This window comes from Ipomoea nil, unplaced genomic scaffold, assembly GCF_001879475.1.
Source record: "Ipomoea nil cultivar Tokyo-kokei standard unplaced genomic scaffold, Asagao_1.1 scaffold2480, whole genome shotgun sequence".
NCBI classification, from domain to species: domain Eukaryota; kingdom Viridiplantae; phylum Streptophyta; class Magnoliopsida; order Solanales; family Convolvulaceae; genus Ipomoea; species Ipomoea nil.
The window spans coordinates 6306461-6329191 of record NW_017618908.1 but is presented as its reverse complement, the minus strand read 5'-3'; the positions used below and the strand labels follow the sequence as shown (position 1 = coordinate 6329191).

The 22731-nt window shown below is 33.6% G+C and overlaps 1 protein-coding gene and 1 long non-coding RNA gene across 2 annotated transcripts; one reads left to right on the top strand and one right to left on the bottom strand.

The window, feature by feature from the left end:
• The first annotated feature begins 9017 nt into the window (after positions 1 to 9017).
• On the top strand, positions 9018 to 13674 carry LOC109152976. Its single transcript, XR_002049442.1, has 3 exons — positions 9018 to 9028; positions 13473 to 13483; positions 13598 to 13674. It is a non-coding gene; the product is annotated as an uncharacterized LOC109152976 (long non-coding RNA).
• Positions 9071 to 13213, bottom strand: LOC109152975 (UDP-arabinose 4-epimerase 1-like). Its single transcript, XM_019300682.1, has 10 exons — positions 12806 to 13213; positions 12518 to 12674; positions 12175 to 12299; positions 11886 to 11999; positions 11425 to 11532; positions 11235 to 11326; positions 10727 to 10868; positions 10489 to 10583; positions 10013 to 10142; positions 9071 to 9722 (listed from the first exon to the last, which is right to left on the bottom strand). Exons 2-10 carry the CDS (start codon positions 12579 to 12581, stop codon positions 9336 to 9338), a joined length of 1257 nt encoding a protein of 418 aa, XP_019156227.1. The 5' UTR covers positions 12582 to 12674; positions 12806 to 13213; the 3' UTR covers positions 9071 to 9335.
• Positions 13675 to 22731: the final 9057 nt, after the last annotated feature.

Below are 22731 nucleotides of genomic sequence, written 5' to 3'. Positions count from 1 at the left end.
ACTGTTTCCATCAAGTTCAAAAGCATTCAGACTTGGTGCTTTTACTAGAGTTATTGCTTGAACTCTACCTTTTCACACCACCAAGCCTACTTAATTAGGAAGCCTAATACATCCCTAATTCCCTATGTATAATCATGTTTACTCCATATAATCATGATATACATAAATGGCCACATGGATATATTGTTTGTTTGTAGAAATCTACAAAACATCTGAAGAGTAATGGTTACAGCATTCATCTCATATTCTCTAATATCGTGTTATTGTGTTTGCTCATTTGAATTTAAAGATTTCATAATCACTGTCCAAATTAATCAGTTACACCGAACTCAAAATTATTTACCACCAATTTAATATTTATATATTAACATAAAATAATATATAAATAACAAAATATATTGTAAATAAAACTAACAAACAAATAAATAATACGGAGTAATATTTACAAATAATAAAAAGGGAAAAGGGTCAAATAGGCCCTTGAACATTAGCTGAAAAGTCAATTAGTCCCCTAAATTTTTTAAAGGTGCAATTATACCTATCTACAATTTATTTTGCTGCAATGAAGCCCAAAAACCAGTTAATGACCTGCTATCACATGTCATTAGGGTTTTGGGTACCCTCCGACGAAAGTTCAGGCAAAAAAAGGAATCGGCGACCGTTCGACGGTCGCCGGTCACAAAGAAGACACCAAGGTCGCCTTCTCCGACGAGAAGTGACCCATCGCCGGAGAAGGCAACCCAGATGTTTGGCCACCTGAATTACAGTGTTTGGTTGGAGGGAATTGGAATTCCCTCATTTTGTAGAATTGCAATATAATTCATACCCTCCCCCATATAAATTGCAATTCAATGGGGAAAGGAAATGGAAAAAATGAAGAAAAGTATTTTTTTTACCCTTGATTATTATTAGTATTATTATTACACAAGGATATTTTAGTCTTTATACCACGCACTTCTTCCCTTCTCATTCCTAATAATTCTATTTATTCCTACCAAACAATGTAATTTGAATTTCTACTTTATTCTCACATTATTCTTTTCCCACCGAATTACAATCCCCCCTCCCCTCCAATTCCTTTCTTCCAACCAATTCCAAGTACCTTGTAAAGTTGTGCAAAGAATACAAAGTTGTCCTAGTGTAGAACTATGGGCGGATTCAGAAAATTTATCGAGTGAGGATGAAAGATTAAAACAAAAGAGATAGTTTAAAAAAAAAAAATTCAATTTTGGTCCACTGACTATTGGAGTTGTGTTAATTGCAACACTTGACTATCAAAAATGTTAATTTAGTACCTTGACTGTGCAATTTCTATCAATTTTAGTCACTCCGGTCAAATTACTGGCGAATTGTGACTGGAAAATCTTCAGCCAACATTTGAACTGAATTGAAAGGGGTAAAACCGTCTTTTCTTATTCCTTCTAATTTGGGAAAGCGAAGTGTTAACCAAAATAACACCCCTCCTTTCTGAGGGAAGGTGGGAGCTTCACGTGCTGTCTAGTCCCGTAAGAGCAAACATCGAAACCCTCTCTCTTAAGCAACGAATGGGCCTCCATGCTCCGGTTCTGATTGGATGAGCATACCATTGCGTACCGGCGCTTCATCGCTTTTCCTGCAGCTCTTGGTGAGATACTAAGAGGAGACGGATTTCAGATTTAATCACTGCAAATAATAATAATAATAATAATAATAATAAAGCATTGGAACCCTACTCCCTAGAAACTCAAATAGGGTTTAATCACTGCAAAAAAGAGATTTAGATGATTATATACAAAAATGTTGAGTTGGACAACATCCTAGTGAAGCTTTTGGAAAGTTCGTGGTCTGTGGTGTTGAAGTTGTTATTCGGACGAGAGGAAGCTGGGGACGGTGGCCGGAAATGGGAGTTGGGGACTTGGCCGGAGGTGGAGGCTGTGACGTTGGAGAAGGAATCCGGTGACGAAGGCCGGAGAAGGACGTCGGAAATATATACGCTGTAGACTGAAAACACTTCCCAAATTAGAAGGAATAAGAAAAGACGATTTTACCCCTTCCAATTCAGTTCAAATGTTGACTTAAGATTTTCCGGTCACAATTCGCCGGTAATTTGACCGGCGTGACCAAAATTGATAGAAATTACATAGTCAAGGTACTAAATTAACATTTTTGATAGTCAAGTGTTGCAATTAATTCAACTCCAATAGTCAGTGGACCAAAATTGAAATTTTCTCAAATAAAAATGAAACACTTAGAAGCGGCAAATTATGCGGTGAGCATTTGCCCACCTTACAAGGTGGGCACGGTTCTATATCCATAATTTCTAGAGTGTAGATTCATACTTTCTATACTGTAGATCCATAATTTCTATACTGAAGATTCATAAAATTTATACTTTAGATTCCAATTGTTGAACTCTGTTTTCACAAATCAGAGAACTATATGTTCATAATTTGATAACTACAGGGACGAAGCCAGAAAACTAACTACAGGGACGGAGCCAGAAAACTTGAGTTGGGGGGACCAATGTAGTAGAAAAAATTTACAATGTTAGTCCACATTATAATTAATTGACTTTTTTTTTTTGAATCCTACTAGCTCTATTACATTGTAGTATTTGTTCATGAATATAAATATAGATTGTCACTTTTTTTTTTTGAATCCTACTGGCTCTATTACATTGTATCTGTTCATATACTTTATATACTTTCTCAACCTACTGAAACCCAAAGAACCAATAACGCCCCCATTGAGGCTCAAACTCACAATCTTCCAAATGGAAGTCCAACCCGGATACCATTAGACCACATAGTCTTGGTATATAGATTGTCACTTAACATCAAATAAAAAGTTTTGTCAATTATTTTATCACCAAATTTTTTCATAATTAACTTATATTCATTTTACTGGTTAACTGAATATTTCAAAATTTGAGAGATAAAGACAAAAATCAAGATGAATTAAATAATCAATATTAATTTTTGTCAATTTCAAAACCAATCATTTAAACTAGTAAATGTACATTTTAAAAATGTAAATAAATAATTAAAACACACAATAAATCACTAATTAATTAATCAACATATAAAACTAATAAAACCAAAGCATATATCTCAAATTTGGAGATTTTTTTTTAAAATTAAAATGTATACTTGATGCCATTCATTATTAAAATCTTGATAAAAGAAATAAGATAATAAAGAAAAATAGTCACTTTAAATATTTAATTTATTTCTTTTTATTTAATGAATTTGAACTTTAATATATATTTTGAGTTTATTTAATATAAACATAATAGATTTTTCTTATAAAAAAAAATTAGAGGGGGGCCAAAAGTGTATTTTATCCCTACTACATCAATATATACATACATATTTATTAAAAAATTTAGGGTGAGGGTAGGGGTGGGGTGGGGGTGTGGGGGGTGTGGGGGCAAGGCCCCCTACACCCTAAGGTGCCTCCGTCCCTGGATAACTATACAATTTAGAAATTATGAATCTATAGTACTGATATTATGAATCTGCAGTATAGAAATTATGAATCTACCGTATAGAAATTATGAATATGTTGTATTTAAATTATGAATTTACAGTTTAGAAATTATGAATCTAAAGTATAAATTTTATGAATCTATAGTATAGAAATTATAAATCTACAGTATAGAAATTATGGATATGTAACCGTGCCCACCTTGCAAGGTGGGCACGTGCTCACAGCATAATGTTCCCTTAGAAGCATAGTCATAAATATTATTGGATATGAACGAAAAATCAAAACACATTAAAATTTTATAAAAATACTTATAACAAAATATGAAATATAATTAATTTGATAAAATTGTTGAAATATAAAATATATTATAAATCATATATCTCACTATTAATATAAAATAAAGCTTGCATATCTAATATCTTATATTCTAAAGAATAAAAATAAATGGGTGGGGGAAGAAGACATTTGCCCCCACTATAGATTCGCCCCTATGTAGATCAAAATAATGACTATTACTTTTTGATTTGAGCCAGGTAAGTTACGGACAACTTGGATTGATTTATATTCTTGTAATCATTTAATTTCACTTTTTTTTTAAATTAAAACTTCATTAATTCAAATCAAAATCATTTTTTTTGAAAGGAAAATAAGCGATTGCATTAATAATCAACCAAGTGGGAAATACAAGCCGGTGGCACAGATAACCACGAACCTAGGACAGACGTGGAACCAGTTGCCCGAGCTAACACATGAACTACCTGATTCGGTGACCTTTTGAAATGGTGAACATACACGTTCCAATGATATTGGTAATGATACGATAATACTTAACAATCAAACCAAGATAAAAAAAAAAAAAAAGGTTCAAAAATGAAGAATTAAAGCTATTACAAAAATTAAGACAATCAGTTTCAACTTGAATACTATTAAAGCCACGAGCCTTCAACCATGTTAAGGCCTCCTTCACTGCTATAGCCTCCGCTATAAGTGGGTTCCAATTACACAATATTCGGGTATTATAAGCTGCCACAAACTTTCCATTATGGTCCCGAACCACCAAACCTAACCCAGCACCATCATCAAAAAGAGCCGCATCAATGTTGCATTTAATTTTGTTGTAAGGAGGTGGAGTCCAGATATCACTAGCAACCCGAACTAGAATTTGAATAAGTTTCAAACCATAGAACACTCACCTCGACTTGCCGCGTTATGCAAGACATCATTCAAATTTGAAAACTCCAAGTCCCAATTTCCAGCCCCATCAAGCTAAGCAAGCCACTAACAGTCCATAACCGGGGTGTGCAGATTGGGATCTAAGCTATCAGCAAGCCATGGCACCCCCCAAATTTTAGTATCTCTACCATCACCAATTCTGAGAACAACACCTTCTTTGAGCAAGCTTTTACCTGCTAAGATGCTCCGCCAGACATAACTCGGATTACTACCGAGCTCGACATCCAGAAAAGAAATAGTAGGAAAGTATCGAGCTAAAATCAAAATCATTTAATTTCACTTAAAACACACATTTGAGCACAACAACTGCGTGTCTTTCCATAAATTAAAGGACAAAACAATAACTATTGCTTTGCCATGCACTATTTACTACATTTGGAAAACTCAAATTGCCTCTTTTTATTTATTTATTTTTTATTTTTATGAAAGGTTATTCACATTTGAAAACTCGAATTACCTTGTTTTTTTATGATAGGTATCCACAGTTGCAATCATTAAAATTCGTACGTTTAAGACTACCTTCGTCCTTGCAATCTTCTTTCACTTTTAAAATGTTATATCATTAAATTTATAATTATATATTATTTACTCTCTATCCATGCAATTCTCTCCCCTGAAAACATTATAGTACAAAGACTTTATAGGTACTTTGACCGTATTAGTATTAAAAAAAAAAAAAAAAAAAAAAAAGATCACCCGGCTACTTGAGACAAATAAAAGTCCCATTCAATCGGTTCTGCAGCCCTTCAACTAACGCACCACCAAAACGGAAGAACCTACCTAACAACAGACAACTTCAAATTTGAAAACTCTTCAAATACATCAACTCATCCACCTTTCATTTTACTACTTCTTAATTTGTCCCATCACAAATTCAAAACCACATACTTTCATCTCCAGCACAAGAAAGCAACTCATGACGAACACATTATTACTTATGACCTCACCCAAGTATGAAAGTTACGTTGTTTTTTTTTTTTTTGTTTTTAATAATTTTGGTGTATCCAGGATTTTCACCGTCGAACACAATGACATTATTTGAAACTTGGCAACAACACCCAAAAGAAACACTTTCGATCCTAATTATATCGTATGTCCTAGTCTAAAATGATAACATTCAAAGTACTATCAGTCATTCGCACTATTCACCGCACATTATATTCATAATGCACTTGTAGTATAATGTTCATGTACATTAAGCTTACTTACTACAAAGTAAATGAAAATAGACATGAGGGATATTTGATAAACAGTTGCTTAACTACAACTGTTTGAGTTATCGATCTCTTCATTCAATAATTTGTTCAATTTCACTCTTAAATTTCCTTCCACTTCTAAGTATGGTATGCCTCTCTCGTTTATGAACCCTAACTCCTAAGGAATTCATGTGCAATGTTGTGCCGTTGCAATGTACAATTAATCCCATCCCAATTTTGATTTACAATCTTTAATTTGAACACATACATTGGATCAAACCCACGTGGTCTCAAACCTCAAATTTTCTTCTATTATGTCGGTTTGGTTGGTGGGGCAATTAATTAAAGTCTAGAAAGTTTTGAGAATCAATGATCCAATTTCCTCAATTTGAGATTATCATCTATTTACTTGCCATCCCTACCACCAGTTGAATTGATTTTTGTAAATGCAAATATCATTTTTATGAGTCTTAGATCAGACTTTTATTGAGTCAAAACATCTCAAATGAATAAATTTTTGAAGTGGTTTTTGTGGAGTCACATAAGAGGGAGAGGGAAAGAAGAAAAGAAAAATAAGGAAAAAGATAGAAAGAAGAAAAAGATTGTCATTCGCCTTTGTTTTTCAGAATTGTAGACCCCACAAAAAAATTAATATTACTATTAAAAAATCTCTTTCCTCTCTTCGATCTTTTCCCTCCAAATCATCTTCTCTCCTTTGATTGTGTAAAGAATATCTCCAAAAAATGGCGCATGGCCAGCGAAGAAAGAATGACCAGGACCGAGTCTCACCAGCTGCAGTGTGGGAGTAATCTCTCAAAATGAGGGGGTTCCTTGTGCGCTGTAAGCAAAGGTATAGCCTCTGTGGTTCCTCCCAATACTCTGTCAGACTCGGGTTGGGATTCAACCTTTTGGGAAGAATATATCTAAAAAATCTTTGGTGGGAATGCTCTAAGGTGTTTGGTTGGATGACTTAAATTTGAAGAAAATTAAATTTTGAGTAAATACTCAAAATGGTCCCTCGACTATAGCTAAATTCATAAATTGGTCATTGACTTTCAATTTCAACCAATTAAGTCCTTAACTTTGCAATTTTAACACGATTTAGTCCTCTGTCTATTTAACCGTTTGTTGATCTTGATCTTTGAGAATATATATGTAATTTCATGGTCCATCGTCGGTCAGAAAATCTTCAATCCCAAATGGAAACCCTACATTCCAGACTTCAAACAAGCCTTCGAACACTTCTGCATCAACGCCGGTGGCCGCGCCGTCATCGACAATCACCAGAAGAACCTGCAACTCTCGTCGGAGCACGTGGACTTGGCAGATTGTGGCTCGAAAACACGTCGTCTTCTTCGGTCTGGTACGAACTTAACTACATTGAATCCAAAGGAAGGATGAAGAAAGGCGACAGGATTTAGCATATTGCTTTCGGCAGTGGATTTAAATGTAACAGTGCGGTCTGGAAATGTAACCGGAACCTTAAAAAACCGACGATGGACCATGAAATTACATATATATCCTCATAGATCACGGTCAACAAACGGTCAAATAGACGAAGGATCAAATCGTGTTAAAATTACAAAGTTAAGAACTTAATTGGTTGAAATGGAAAGTCGATGACCAATTTGTAAATTTAGCTATAGTCGAGGGACCATTTTAGGTATTTACTCTTAAATTTTCCTTTGTTTGGTTCATAAAAAAAAAAAACTTTTTACATTAGAAAATATTTTCCTCAAGAATAAGGAAAAAATTTTCATTCCACCCTTGGATATTTGTTTTTTATAGAAAAAGTTTTCCATAAAAAATTAGTAGAACAATTTTGTCATCTAGAACTTTCTTAATTACCATTTTATTATTGTTGTTATTGTGTAAGGGTATATTATTCATTATACTCATTATTATTTACTATTCGAAACTCAACCAAACAATGAAATTAATATTCTTAATAAAATTTTTTTCACCGACCAAACAATGTAATTAATCTTCTTACTAATTTTTTTACATGAAATTTTAATTCCATTCATTCTCAAATATTTTCTACGAACCAAACAAGTTGTTTGGCAAGCGCCACTCGTATGGATGGTGAAGATACTAAGAGCAACCTCAATAGTGATTTTTGCTCAGTTTTTTAGGAGATTTTAGCTTAAGCGGAAGAGAGAGAATGAGGAGGGAGAAGAGGTAAGGGCATTCTCAATAATGGGGGTTTTGGTGTGATTTTTGAAGAGTTTTTGTAGGTGTGATTAGGAAAGAGAAAATGAGAGAGATGTTTTAAAAAACAAAACAAAACAAAAAAAAAAAAAAACAAAAAAAGTCAGCAAAAGAAAAAAGAAAAAAATAAAAAGAACTAGAAACGCGCCCGTGCCCGACTGGGCGCGAATGTGCAGCACTGCAGCCCATGCCAACTTTTTTGCTTGCTTCTTTTCTTTGTGGGGGGGGGGGGGGGGGGACAAAGAACCACAACCTTCTGCAACACACTTTCCCATCTCTCTCCTCTCTCCTCCACCTCACACTTTTCTCCTCAAAACTTGTGCACAACTCCCTTAATGGGAATGCCCTAAGAGCATTCGCAATTCCGCATCAGTTGGGGAGAATGGGGATAATGTAAGAGTGATTAGGAAAGAGAAGATAGGAAGGGAAAGAAAAAAGGAAAAAACAAAAAAAAAAAAAGGAAAATTGAATTTTAAAAAAAAAATTAAATAATATTTTAATTACTGTCAGGCAGGCGCGCATGAGCGGGCGCGTGCGCGCAAAGGTGACAGTCACGCATGGCTGTCACGCATGGTCAAAATTAAAGGTGGGCCCCACATTTCTGAATTCTCCCCACATTTGCAAAAGCACCCAATTTTTCTCTTTCTTGCTTCTCTCTCTTCCACATAACATTAATTTATGTCATTATTCTCACATTATGCATTGATGTGGTTGCTCTAAGAGCTTCCTCCTAGAATAGATTTTGTCTCTGAAATGGGCTCCACCAAATATGAAAAAAGCACGCAATTTCTCCCACCCAAGCACATAACCATAGCTTTTCTTTTTTTTTTTTGAAAATTCATTTTTTTTCCTCTCTCTTCTCCTACTTGACATCTTAAAATTTGATTGAGGATGCCCTAAATGCCATATTTAGAGAGAGAGTGAGACAAGTCAAGGGCTAAACCTTGAAGAGAACAACTATATATTATTATAATCTAGACTAGACTAGATTAGGCATCTGTATTAAATACATAAAATAAATGGACGAATAAGCTGGCTGCTCACTACATACACCACTATGGTACTATATCATCAAATCTAGCTGTGAAAGAAAAAAAAAAAAAAATGTTGGAACCCCTCTGCCTCAAACATCTAACGCCACTAGAAAAACACTAATTTACTAGGCCAAAAACTAAGCTGTGTTGGGGGTTCTTGACTTCTTGTCACTCTTTAAAATTCCAGATGGAATTACACAGCCATTGCCAAAGGTGAACCATAGCCGTTAAGATGCGACTTCTGCCAACTCCACGCGATCTGCAGACTGTCTTGAAGATCGGTGTGTTTTGCGGTCCAGTTTAGCTCGAGCCTGATCTTGGTTGGATCGCTGTACACTTCTGCATAATCGCCTGGTCGACGGGGAAGGTAGTCCACTTTAATGGGTACCCCCGTCGCTTTCTTGCATGCCTCCACGAACTCCTTTACTGATTTGCCTATCCCCGTGCCTACATTGTAGATTCCAACATTCCCGGGGCTTGCCTTCTCCAGAGCTTTCACATGAGCATCCACGAGATCAGTAACATCAATGTAATCCCTTATGCACGTCCCATCGCCCGTCTTATAGTCTGTTCCCCTAACCTGCATTATATTATAGATAGTGAAGTCACAACAATGATTGGGCTAGGGTCACTCAACTGGGCTATAATGAACATGGGCCAAACCACACTAAAAGATTGAATCCAACCAATTAGCTAGTCTAACCCATAGCCTTTTAAACCCATATATTCTCTCTTATTTTATAGATGTGGGACTCTTAACAAACATGATATGAATAAACTACTCGTTTGAAAACACAAGTTATGATAAAAGTCGATTGTTAGAATTTCCAAATTCAAGTACAAAGATAACAAACTTGTCAGCAGACCGACCTTTAGCCCAGGGATGATACCACGAGCAGCATCAAAACAAGCACCCGATATCCGCCCATGTTCACGAAGCTCTGGGCGTGGAGCTTCTCCCAATCTTCCCTCTGGGTCTGATCCAATCACATTGAAGTATCTGAAATTCAAAAATAAGTATTGGTGCCTAGTTGGATGTTCCGATTTCTTAACAGTAGAAACATAAAGTGAATCCTTTGAAGCCAAAGATAATAGTGGAATCTACTTGGAGTGATATAGCACTTCGTTGTTGGTAAGGCAAAAGTTGTGATTTGTGAACTAAATATTCAGTGAAAACACAAGGATATTTGGTCCATATGGTAGAAGTCATAACTGATTCATTTGAAGAAATCAAAATCAAGACGGGGGTTGAGCACCTTTGTGGCTACCACTAAACCAAGTAAAAGAAAATAGATAAAAAGACAAATAATTACAAAAGAAAATAAAAAACAAAATTCATTACAAACCTCAAAATCATGACAGCCATATTTGAGTTTTTATGAAAATCAAGAATGATATCCTCAGCCATCTTCTTGGCTTTTCCATATGGATTGATTGGGATCTAAAGATGACATAAAACGGCTCAGTCAGATATGAATATATTCACATACACACACATTAAAAAAAAAAAAAAAAAAAAAAAAAAGGGGTATCATTAGCAATTGGCTATCATAACGTGCATCCATAGCCAAAAACTACATTTACCTGTGGAGTTTCTTCAGTAATGGGCATTGTTTCTGGTTCTCCATATGTTGCACATGTACTCGAATATATCAAAGTAGGCACTCCATGTGCTGCCATAGCCTCTAATATAACAAGCGTATTTGATGTGATATTGTGGTAATACCTGATTTGGAACACATAAGAAGTAATATATTATATATATATATAAGACATGGAATATTAGTGTATTCATTAGTTTCGGTAGTTTCTATGTAAAGCTAAGGTTTCTGGCTGTTTGTATATTCTAGTAGGCCAAGTTACATTCTCTTATAAGCTACGTTCTTTAATTTTTAATTTCTAAAAATGAACACGAAATCGTTATAACCTTGCACTAGGGAAAAAGCTTTTGATTAGAGTCAGAACAGTTAGCAGTGAAGGTCTGAAAGAACGTGAAAGGAATTTAATTTTCTTGTCTTATGAGCCACACAGCCAATAAAATGTTGGACCGCATATCCATATGCTATGGTTATTTATATAAATCAGAACTTACTTTAGAGGATCAAGGGTGCTCTCTCCAACATATGCTACAGCTGCAAAATGCATCACGGCATCAAAAGCATTCTCGGAAAATATCTTCTGAACCTGAATACCATTGATTGGAGTATAAGCGACTGATGCACATTTCGAGCAAACAATAACGAAAACAAAAATGAGTGCAAGAAATATCAGATTCAGGGTACCTTTTTTGCATCCCCAAGGTCAGCGAATATAAACTGAAGCCTCCCTGGCTCTGGAAATAGTTCTTGTAGGACCTTTATAGCACCTAGGTTTCCCCTTGAGAGGTTGTCCTGTCAAACGAGAGATTCCTATCAAGTTCTGCAAGGTGTACAGTGTACCCACAAAGAATTACAACAACAAGCCCGCATGGGCAGCTCAGTTGGTCACAGGGGTGAAGTTTGGGAAGAATGACCAGGGATCGAGTCTCACCAGCAGCAGTGTGGGAGCAACCTCTCAAAGTGAGGGGGCTCTTTGTGCACAGTAAGCAAAGGTCTAGCCTCTGTGTTCAGCTGAGTTACCATGATTTACTCCCAAATGCTCTGTCGGACCGGGGTGTGTGGGGCCCTTGGGGCTGGGGATTCAACCTTTTGGGAAGAAAGAATTACAACAACAACAACTATTTAAGCATTCTACATATATTTACCACTATAGTCACACGGTATGAGTCCTTAAGAAGTCGTAATGCAGCATGGGAACCAATATACCCCGCGCCTCCAGTAACTAAGACATGAGTAACACCTGGTTCGTGATGGGCAAACTAAGAAACACATGCAGAAACAGAAACGGGAAGGGTCAGTTTAAAATTATAAAAGGATGCATTCGATTTTCACATTGTAAATTTTTGTAGAGTTCAGTCCAACGAAGCAAACATGTTAGATCACTTGAGAAATCTGCACTGAAGTAAAATGTAAAGAGATGAATCAAAGAATTACAGGGCTTGAGGTGTTGAAATTAGGGGATTGCTTGAGCATAAGGACACATAGAGCTGTAAGGACAGCAGCCATAAGAATTTTCCCCAAAAAGTTGCTCCGTTTCTTGGGTTCAACATAATCCATACCTACAAATAACAATCGGAATATCTTAGACCCTACATGAAGAAACAAAGTCTATAAACAGTCCGAGTAACCACAATACTTTTAACCACCAAAACCTGTTGGAGAAGAAACTAACTTAATTTATACAATTTGAACTACCACAATAGAAGATTTTCTATAATTTGAGCAGAGAGTACATATATACAAGAACAAATACCTATATAGCAAGTAGAAAGCTCACCTCCTAAAGACATAGACCTATTATTAGGCCTTGGCTGTGCTCTAGTTCTGGGCAAGTTCATCATTAGAGAAGCTCTACAATGCTACAATTATTAAATAATAATATTGGAATATATGATAACCCCTCCTTCAAGGCTTTAATGCAAGCAGCTATCAATCTGCAAGAAAGATTACAAAATTGAGGCTTGATAATGATTGATCATATTACAACAAAAAAGGGTAAATGAAAGAAAAAAGTGAAAATTTTAACTCAGATAAATAACAATTGTCCCCAAATGAAAAGCATTACCATAATTCATCAATTCCTAAGACAGCACCGAAACTTCAAAGACAATCCAAAATTCCTAGAAATGGAAAACGACAAAAAAAAATTGAAGAAAAACACAAACTTTGAGGATCTAATGGCTCCAATTAAGAACCCAAAATTAATACCACAGAACAGGGTCGTTTGATTGAAAAGTAAACAAAAGTGAAGCTGCAGTGTGGAAATGAAGAAATCCAAACGATCCTGTTACGCGGTTAAAAATAAAACCAAAAGAAATAACAAAATTCAACTTTAAATTGAAGGGAAACAAGCGAACAATCCAATTAAACCGACAGAATTATCAAATGCAAACCACCTTCGATTAAAATAAAATCCAGGAAAAAAAATCAGAAAAAATAAAATTTTCCTTTCTCCCAGAAAAAAAAATGCATTAATACATAGGAATGGGTGTTCTGGTGAGGCCATTTATATGTGCGTACGAACTGGTTTGTACATTTCAATGATTAAAAAAAGACCTATCTAGGAAGGGACGAAAGGACGACGACTTCAATGCATTCATCGTACAACCACCTTTTCCCCTCAAAAGAGGAAAACCCCACAAACGACAATCAAAAAAAGTAGCAAAAGATAAAGTGGAGCGGAGGAGCTAGAATGCTAGATCATCCCTGGAACTCTGGAAGAAGGAGGAAAGGAGAGAGAAACGTACAGCGAAGAAGAGTGATGCACAGGAGGAGGAAGCCGAAGCTATGGTGTTCTTCTTCTTCTTCTTCTTCTTCTTCTTCACGGTGTCTGGTTTGAAATGGCAATAGGGATTAGAGAGAGAAATTGGGGGTTTGAAGTTTCTTTCATGTGCAGAGGGGGACAGAATCAGAAGTGTTTGTTTATGTTTATATGAAATTTGAAGACTCTTTAAAACTCATTCACATATGGTATGCCCCCCATCACACGCTTTATTGCACTTGCCCCGTGTAAAAGCCTTCAAAAAAAATTACCATATACGGTATCAACATCATGATTAGTTAATTAATGTGTTAATTGGTTCTAGTATTATTATGAAATTAATTTTACTTTTGGTCCGATGACTTTTGAGGTGTTATCATTTTTTGTGTATAATTTTAAATTTTTTTTCAATTTTAGTGTTTAACTTTGTTGTTTTTATCAGTTTTGATCATTCCGATCAAATTAACAACGAACTGTTGCAGGATTTTATATTTTAGGGACAAAATCGTCATTCCAAAGAAAGATCTCCAATATCTAAACAAAGAAAAATCATATTAAGAGAAAATGAATAGTTTGCCAATCATCGACGCTATAAATCTCATAGATTTGTGTCTAGTTTCTACCCGTCTTCTCCATTATTCTCATTGATCAAACACCTATAGGTATGATTTTACAGTGCTTTTGTTTAGATATTGAAGATGTTTCTTTGGGATGACGATTTTACCACTAAAATATATAAAATTTGGCAACATATCACTGTCGATTTGGCAGAAAGGACTAAAACTGATAAAAATAACAAAGTTAGGACCTTAAAAGTGTGCACCAAAACTGATAGGACCTTAAAAATTGAGGGACCAAAAGTGAAATTAATTCTATTAGTAAAATTAACAAGGTCGAGTCGCCCGAGTTAACTTGGCTAACTCGACCAAATTGGACGAGTTAACTCGGCCAAATTTGGCCTAGTTTGTCGCCAACTCGGCCGAGTTAGGCGCCTAGATGGACTCCTCGGGGGGAAATCGCAACGGCCTAAGGGCGCCTAGGTCGATTTTTGCAACAGTGTCTGTACCTTATAAGTATAAATTATGTATCTCATTTTTTCAATCCAGTTGGGTAGTCTATAATGCTATGTTATGTGTCTTGTGTTGTAATTTTTTGTGTTTTGTGTTATGAAATAATGTACCTTACGAGTATGAATTATGTACTTTGTTGTTTCAATCCATAATCTATAATACTATGTCCACCATATAAATTGCTACAGTAAACTTAGAATGGTAACAATGACACAATGAAGGTGCGTGGTCCACCTCTGACCTCTCCTATTGTATATTTACTCTTTTAGTTTGGCTTTGGCCGTTAGTTTGACAAATGGTAAAAACTAGTCATATAAATGTAAACTACTCCAAGTTCATCATGTCATACTCTCAAACGAGGTCTAATTAAATTTTAAATAGCATTCATGTTCATTTTGTCTAATTTTTAGGATATTTTTTTGGAATAAGGGTCAAATAAGCTATCGAACTGCACACGATACAACAATTAGGCCACTGAACTTAAAAAACCAACAATTAGGTCCCTAAACTAATCAATTTCAAACAATTATTTCAATTTGAAGGTTTCCAACAGGTCAACAGGTCATCTCCCAAATTAATTATTTTAAAAAAAATAAATTTTAAAAATTAATTATTTTAAAAAAAAAAAAAAACATGGAATCCAGCCGGAGACGGTGGAACCAGTTTTTTTTTTTTTTAATAATTAATTTTTAAAATTTAAATTTTAAAAAATAATTAATTTGGAAGTATGACCGGTTGACCTGTTGAAAACCTTCAAATTAGAAGAATTGTTTGAAATTAATTAGTTTAGGGACCTAATTGTTGGTTTTTTAAGTTTGATGGCCTAATTGTTTTATCGTGTGCAGTTCGATGGCTTATTTGACCCTTATTCCTATTTTTTTCAAATACAATAACACATATAATTTATCGTCACTATTACTGACTCACACCACTCAATATTATTGTCATTTACTAATATTACTTGTATTTTTATATAACATTTATTTTGTTAATTATATCTCTTACACTGGCATACAACCAAATATTAATGATAACAACACCTATAATAACCCACACGTGTCTTCTTTACTCATTTTTTGTCTCCATTTTTAACCCCTTTATCTACTTTAGTTTCCATTTTTTTTTTCTTTTTTTCACTTTCTCAAATTTTGTCCTCACCCCACTAACATTTAACAGAATTATTAGCAAAGTGATGACTGATGAGGACTTAGAAAATTTGTAAGCAATGGGCAGTAATTGGATCATTTTAAATTTGTGGGGTAAAATCTTCAGAAGTTGTAAACAATAGTGGGGGAGAGGCAAAAACAGTTAAGATCTGTTATGTTTTTTTTTAATCATCCCATAAATAGTGTACCTAATTATTATGCAACTTAAATTTTGAAAATTACTACTTATATTCTTGCAGTGTACTCTTTATTATCAGACAAAAGAGAAAGAAAAGAAGAAAAAAATGTCATTCTCAATCGCGTCCATCACACATGATTTTCTTAGTATTTTTATCATCTCTCATGTATAATTAACAAACTATTACACGGAAACGGAACTATTACACAAGTACAGAGTTACTCAATGCTCATTTTTAGATAATAACTGTGGGTCTCTTTCGTGACTTTAAAAAATAATAATAATAATAAAAGAAGAAGAAGAAAAAAGACCATTTCCAAAACCAATCAACCACATCAAGGTGTAATTGTAGTTTTATAGCACTCTCTTGATTGAACTCCTTACACGGGGTCTTTCTAGTATAGTTTACCTGGCATCTCATGTGTATGTCTCATGGGTGATTTATATGTTATTACACATGAAAGTTTACACAATATACACTCTCAGGTAGTAGTTATGAGTTTCTCTCATCACCCAAGAAAATAATAATAATAATAATGCAATTATTATGTGTAACTCTCAAATTTCTTTATCAAAAAAATGATTGCATCCCAATCTCAAGGACCCCCATAGCTCCTACCCTTACGACTTAGGGGAGGAGGTTAATAATAGAATGTGTGTTGGGCGTCAACCGAGTTGGCCAAGTTCAGCCTCTGTTCAATTCGAGACATGGCGATGTGACTTACCATGGTGGGGTGTGGTTAAATGGTTAATATCCACTTACTTATCACCAATTGGCTTTAAGTATGATATGACAGCTAGATAGCCAAAGAACTCTGTGGTTAAGCGTGTTTGACTTGTGCAACGCTGAGATCCATCAATTTGTCTTAGAGCCGAGGTAACGGGTTCGAATCGATGGCGAGCCGAAATCCGAGTTCAGTCCCAAATGAGATGTGGGCCTAGGCCAGGCCAAGTCCAGTCCCAAGAGGGGATGATGGACGCGTAGGCTAAGCACCGAGTCATATTGTGACAGGTGCTGGGAATGTATGTGCCTAAAATGACCCAAATACCTCCAAATACTTGTACAATAATGACCCGAATTTCTTTATCTAATTTATTGCTAGTATTTTTAGCAAGGAGCTGAGATTTGGTTTTAATATTTTATTAATAAGTTGCTAATTACTTACTTTGAAGTTATAATAATAATTAGTACAATTTTTTAAATGCATTTTAAGAATGGGAGGCAAACTAACTACAAAATTGTGAGAGGACCTCCCCTTCTTCCTAATTTGTCTCTTCTTTTTTTTTTTTTTTTTTTTTTTTTTTTTTGTTTAAAAAAAAAAAATCATTCTGTATATTACTATTTCCTACCGACAGTTGACGCTCTGTGTTTTCAATCCTCAATTCCAACATTTTAAAAATTATTTTAGTTATACTTAAGTTAACTTTTTTAAATGACTTAAAAACTTCGTAGTCACTATTTAAATGTATATTCTGCTCTTATGTAATATAGAGTAATATGTAAATTGCATTGAAGAAATAAAAATAGAACTCAATTTTAAATTAAATTAGTTAAAGTTCAAAACAGTTACCGAATTAAAAAAGATTTTAACACGTCAAAATCTCATACTATTTGATATAAATTATATTTTAAAAAAACTACTTGACTTAAATAATTATATATTATCTTGCAAGCATAAAAGAGAAATTATTAGAGAGATGGATAATATATATCATGTGACATAATTTATATATTATTATTAACCAGCTAATGTGATTAATCAAATCTTGAGTTAAGTATCTTAGCTGGATCCCTACTCCCCCAATAATTCTTATTACACCAATCATCACATTTGTGTTATATTACACACAAGTTGGCTAATATAGCATCCTCTTATTAGTTTAGTTGAATTGAACGACATAATTTTTGATTTGCCGAGCCTATATTAATCTTCAAGTCCGAACGATCAAAGCTATGTTTGGTATAGCTTATTTTATAGTTTATAATTTATTTTAAACTACAAATAAGTTATAAGTTATGTTTATAAAACTTTGAAAGTTTAAAATAATAATAGCTTATTTTGAAACGCTATCACGAGTTACGTTTCTAAATAAGATACTCCGTTTTTAATTTTTTTTTTTTTTAAGAGTGAATTCCATTTTTGGTCCTATTGTTATAGGGGCGTTTCCAATTTTAGTCCACCTTAATTTTTTTTGCCACTTTATAACCACTATTATTGAATGTGTTCCACTTTTAGTCCCACCGTTAGTATTTTCATCAAGAGGTCGTGTAATCTAGGGTTATTTTGACATTTCTTCTCATACAAGACTATGTTTGACTAAAGAAATGAGACATTAAACCTAAAACCTAAGAAACCTCACCGACCCATGTTGGAACGAACGAAACAATGTAACTTTGGCTTCCCATTCTCGTTGTTCGAAGAGCCATCTTCGAATATCGGAGGAGAAGGACGAAGTGTCTGGATTAAAAGAGAAGAGACAAACATAAAAAGTCCAAAATACCTTTGATTATACAGCTTCTTGACGGAAATATTAACGATGGACTAAAAGTTGAACACATTCAATAACAGTGGTTGTAAAGTGGCAAAAAAAATTAAGGTGGACTGAAATTAGAAATGCCCTTATAACAGTAGGACCAAAAATGGAATTCACTCTTTTTTTTAATCTTTATCAATTTACAAAAATGACACATCTACCATTCATTAATCAAAATTTTAATATCTTAGTTTATCTTTTTTGTCTTTTAACATTTATCAACTAATATACAATAATTAATTTTACAAAATATTTTAATTTCAATTAATTAGTTTATTAACTACTAACTTTTTAGCCTTCAACTTTCAACTAAATTTCAAACAAGTTCTAAATTTACTATTTAAATTATTGGACTAGTTGAACTGTTTTATAATCTCATCAATGGCGGTAAAAATTTCTTTTATAGTATAATTATTACATTTAAATTTAATATTTATTTCTAGTGTATTCGTTTCAAAATGGTTATTTAATTTAAATTATTAAATATTTATTATATTAAACAAATATTAATCTGAACAAAAAGTGGTTTACGCATACCCATTGCCAAATGCCAATTGCTCATTTGTTCAAACGCATTGTATTGCCCAAGTACAATGACGGTGGAAAAACCCATAACTAAAGCCGGAGAACGCGGCAACGTAATTTATTAATAAATAAATAAATAAAAAGCGATGTAATTTTTATTTTTTTTGGGGTAATGAGGTGTTAGACTTATGAGGATGCCCTAATTATATGATGTATTTTAAGTTTTTTTTATTTAAATTTTAAATTAATTTCCTTTTATACTAAGGTCGACCCAATTAAGAAATAAAGTGCTAGTCATATTGAAAATTGAGAGATATATAAGTGACTGCCATGCGCCCCATGCAGGCTTAATTCAATAGTTCAAAGGTCATTTTAAAAGTCTTCTTCCCAAAAAGTTGGGTTCCCAACTCAAGAATCATCACATTTCGACCCAACAAAGTTTCTGAGAGAATATAAATCATGGTAACCCAGCTGAACCACAAAAGCTAGATCTTTATTTACTGCGTATAAGGAGTCATTTACTTTAAGAGATTGCTTCAACACTACGATTGGTGAGACTCAATCTCTAATCATTCTTTTGACTGCCCCGGTCATTGTTGATGTAATTTCAGGGGTAGGTAGGTGTGTGATGTGTGTATATATATATATATATATATATATATATATATATATATATATATTTGTAGCGACGTGCCTGCGGGTTTTCAGTCTTCACATGCAAAGAGTCAAATAGAAGACAAGTGTCCCAATCATTGTCAAATGTCAAAATGTTTGAAGACAATAGTCTGTGTACCATTGTCCTCTATCACTGTGGACCAAACCCCACTATTAAATTCTTCTTTTTAAAAAGTTTTTGTTTTTGTTTTTTTTTAAAGAGTTATAAATTTATTTCTATATTTAGTTATCAAATTACATTTTTTTTATTACAAAGAAATTTGTCATTATAACCAGAAAGTTCATATAAATCATACAAGAAAAGTAAACTATACTAAAAAGACTATGTGCGACATGCTCAATCGAGAGGGTGTTGACAAAAATGAATGTATTATCTGATATGAGAATCATATTTTATATACCCAGCCACCATTTTCAAGGCTCAAATTAAGTATTATTGTATGCATGACATTCAAATATAAAAGAAAAAATTATTTAAAGAGTTAGTGTATGCATGACATTCGTCATGAAAACAGGCTGCCAATTATGTGGACCACCGAGTAATAAGAAAAAAAAAAGTGAAAAGAAAAAGAAAAAAAAAAAAAAAAAAAAAAAACAAGAAATTGGTGTTGTTAAGGTGACAATTCAATGAACAAATTGGATGCAGAGTGACAGATGATTTGAAATAGATCGAGAGAAAAAAAAAACAATTTGTGTTGCTTACTTGCCTACTACTAATTAAACATTTTACCAATTACTGTAGAATTTAAAGAAAATTACATTTTTGTCCTTCAGTTATACTCGTGGTACAAACTTAGTTCCTGAGTTATATATGTGATCTTTAATCACTAAGTTATGGATGAAGTGGCGATTTTAGTCCCTTGGGGACTATTTCCACCACCAATTTGTCACTTAATAAAGTGGCTGATTTGGACTTTCAAAGACTAAAATCGTCACTTCATACATAACTTAGGGGTTAAAGATGGTCATGCATATAACTTAGAGATTATATTTGTACCATGGGTATAACTAGAAGATAAAAATGTAATTTTTCCTAGCATTTATTTATGATTTTTATTAAATTGAGATTAATATGGTGCCGTTAAATGATGAAATTAACAATATAAAGAATACTAACAAACTACTGAGATAACTGGGAAAAAAAAAAAAACCTACTGAGATTTAAGTTTTTTGAAAGTAAAGTAACACACAATCAAATAAGAATGTAAATGAAAATGGGGTAAAAGTACAAAAAATAAAATAAAAAATGTAAAAAATAAAATAAAATTGACACACTAATTTATTGTCGGTCAAGGGCATGTATTAATGTATTATGTGGCATAAAAGAGGTTTTGTGGGGTTGAACTCTTTATTAGTGCCTTACCAATTTAGTCCTATTTAATTTATTACAATTGGTTTGGAGTACAATTAGGTGATAATGACCTATTAAGACTCTTTTTATGGCTTTGTATGTATTGTACTAAGTCATTAATATTTATCAGTAAAGGTGTAAAGATTTTATAATTTAATATTATTAACATTTAATGTAACCATAAATAAAACGACTCATATTCAATTTCAACTCCTACTATGACAGAATTTTGTCAATTTTATTTTTATCCAATTTAACCAATAAATAAAACGACTCATATTCAATTTCAACTCCTACTATGACAGAATTTTGTCAATTTTATTTTTATCCAATTTAACCAACAAATGTTATTTGTAATCCCAAGAGTTTGTACCACTACCACACAACTAACTTATATTAATTGGTCAAAAGAAAAACAAAAATAAATAAGTTACTTGTTAGAACAATAATCAACTTATTAATGCAACAAAAAGTAACAAGTGAAATGAAAGTATATGTAGTATTATTGTAACTGTTGATCTTAAAAACTCAAAATTATTGGTCTATTAGAGCATTTGGGAATATATAAATCATGGTGTAATCCTGGAAAGACAGAGCTTAGTCAACACAGTTGACAACGGCTTCAACGCTTTGAAACTTCAATGAAGAAGGCAGTAAGAACTTCTTGTTAAAGATTCGGTTAGTGAGAAAGTGTGGTCCAAGAAAGGGGTCTATGCCTTCTCTACCAACAATACCGTACCAAGCCTTTAGGTGGGATAAAAGTAAGGCAGCGGCGATAAACTTGTCCAAAAATGATAATAATCAGACTACTTAAAAATAGAAATAACGTAGGAACAAAACTTTTTCATGTTGTATCAATATATTGTTGGACTTGTTCCGTTAGCTTAAGCATGTTCCAATAAAGCCGATTAAAGATTTCTCTTTGTAAGAGTATTCTTCGCGTCTTTGTACCCCCCCCCCCTCCCCCCCCCCCCCCCTTCCTAAATAAACTACAAGCAAGAAATTGTAGACAAGGCCAAATATCAGTGCGAACAAGCGATCTGTCCACTTTGAACATAATCTCCACACTATTGTCGTCGTCAAAGTTCAAATCTTGATTTCTTCTGTCAAATATTGTCCATATACCATTGAGCTAAACGGGGCATAATTGATGTATTCACTTCCTGCATGGGATGATTATTTAAATATGTGTTGAAAAACATTGTTTTGAGTTGTCAAAGTTGGCAATGACAAAGTTAAAGTAAGCTCAGATCACATGGAGAAGCCATTAAAAGAAATGAGAATTGAAAACATATTAAATACAAATTAAATGATGAAATGATTGCATGTTTCCTGGTTTGTCACCTTAATTAATTTAAGGTTATATTACATATATTATAATAAATAAATTATTAGACAAATGATTTGGTGGCATAATTTGAGTTGTGCCAGTGTGGTCACAGCCACAACATTCTCATGGGTTTCAACTTTTGATACTGTGTATCATTTGGCTATATATATATGCCCTCACAATAAAAATAACAAAATAAATTGGTGGTCCTTTCTCACTTTTACTTTTTTAAAATAAATAAATAAATATCTTTTTTTCTCTTTTTAATAATCAGATAACATGCTAGCCGGTTTGACTGGAAACCATGGATTGAGATTCAATCATAGGCATTATACTGTTGTGGGTCTTATACACCAATTCAAAATTCTTGACACCTCTTATATTGAGTTGAATATGTGTA

Coding starts and splice junctions, on each gene's coding strand:
- LOC109152975 (XM_019300682.1), bottom strand. CDS start 12,581: ATGATGAACTTGCCCAGAACTAGAGCACAGCCAAGGCCTAATAATAGG. Junction 11,533..11,885: donor CATACCGTGTGACTATAGTG/GTAAATATATGT, acceptor CTCGTTTGACAG/GACAACCTCTCAAGGGGAAA. Junction 10,143..10,488: donor ATGGCTGTCATGATTTTGAG/GTTTGTAATGAA, acceptor TTTGAATTTCAG/ATACTTCAATGTGATTGGAT.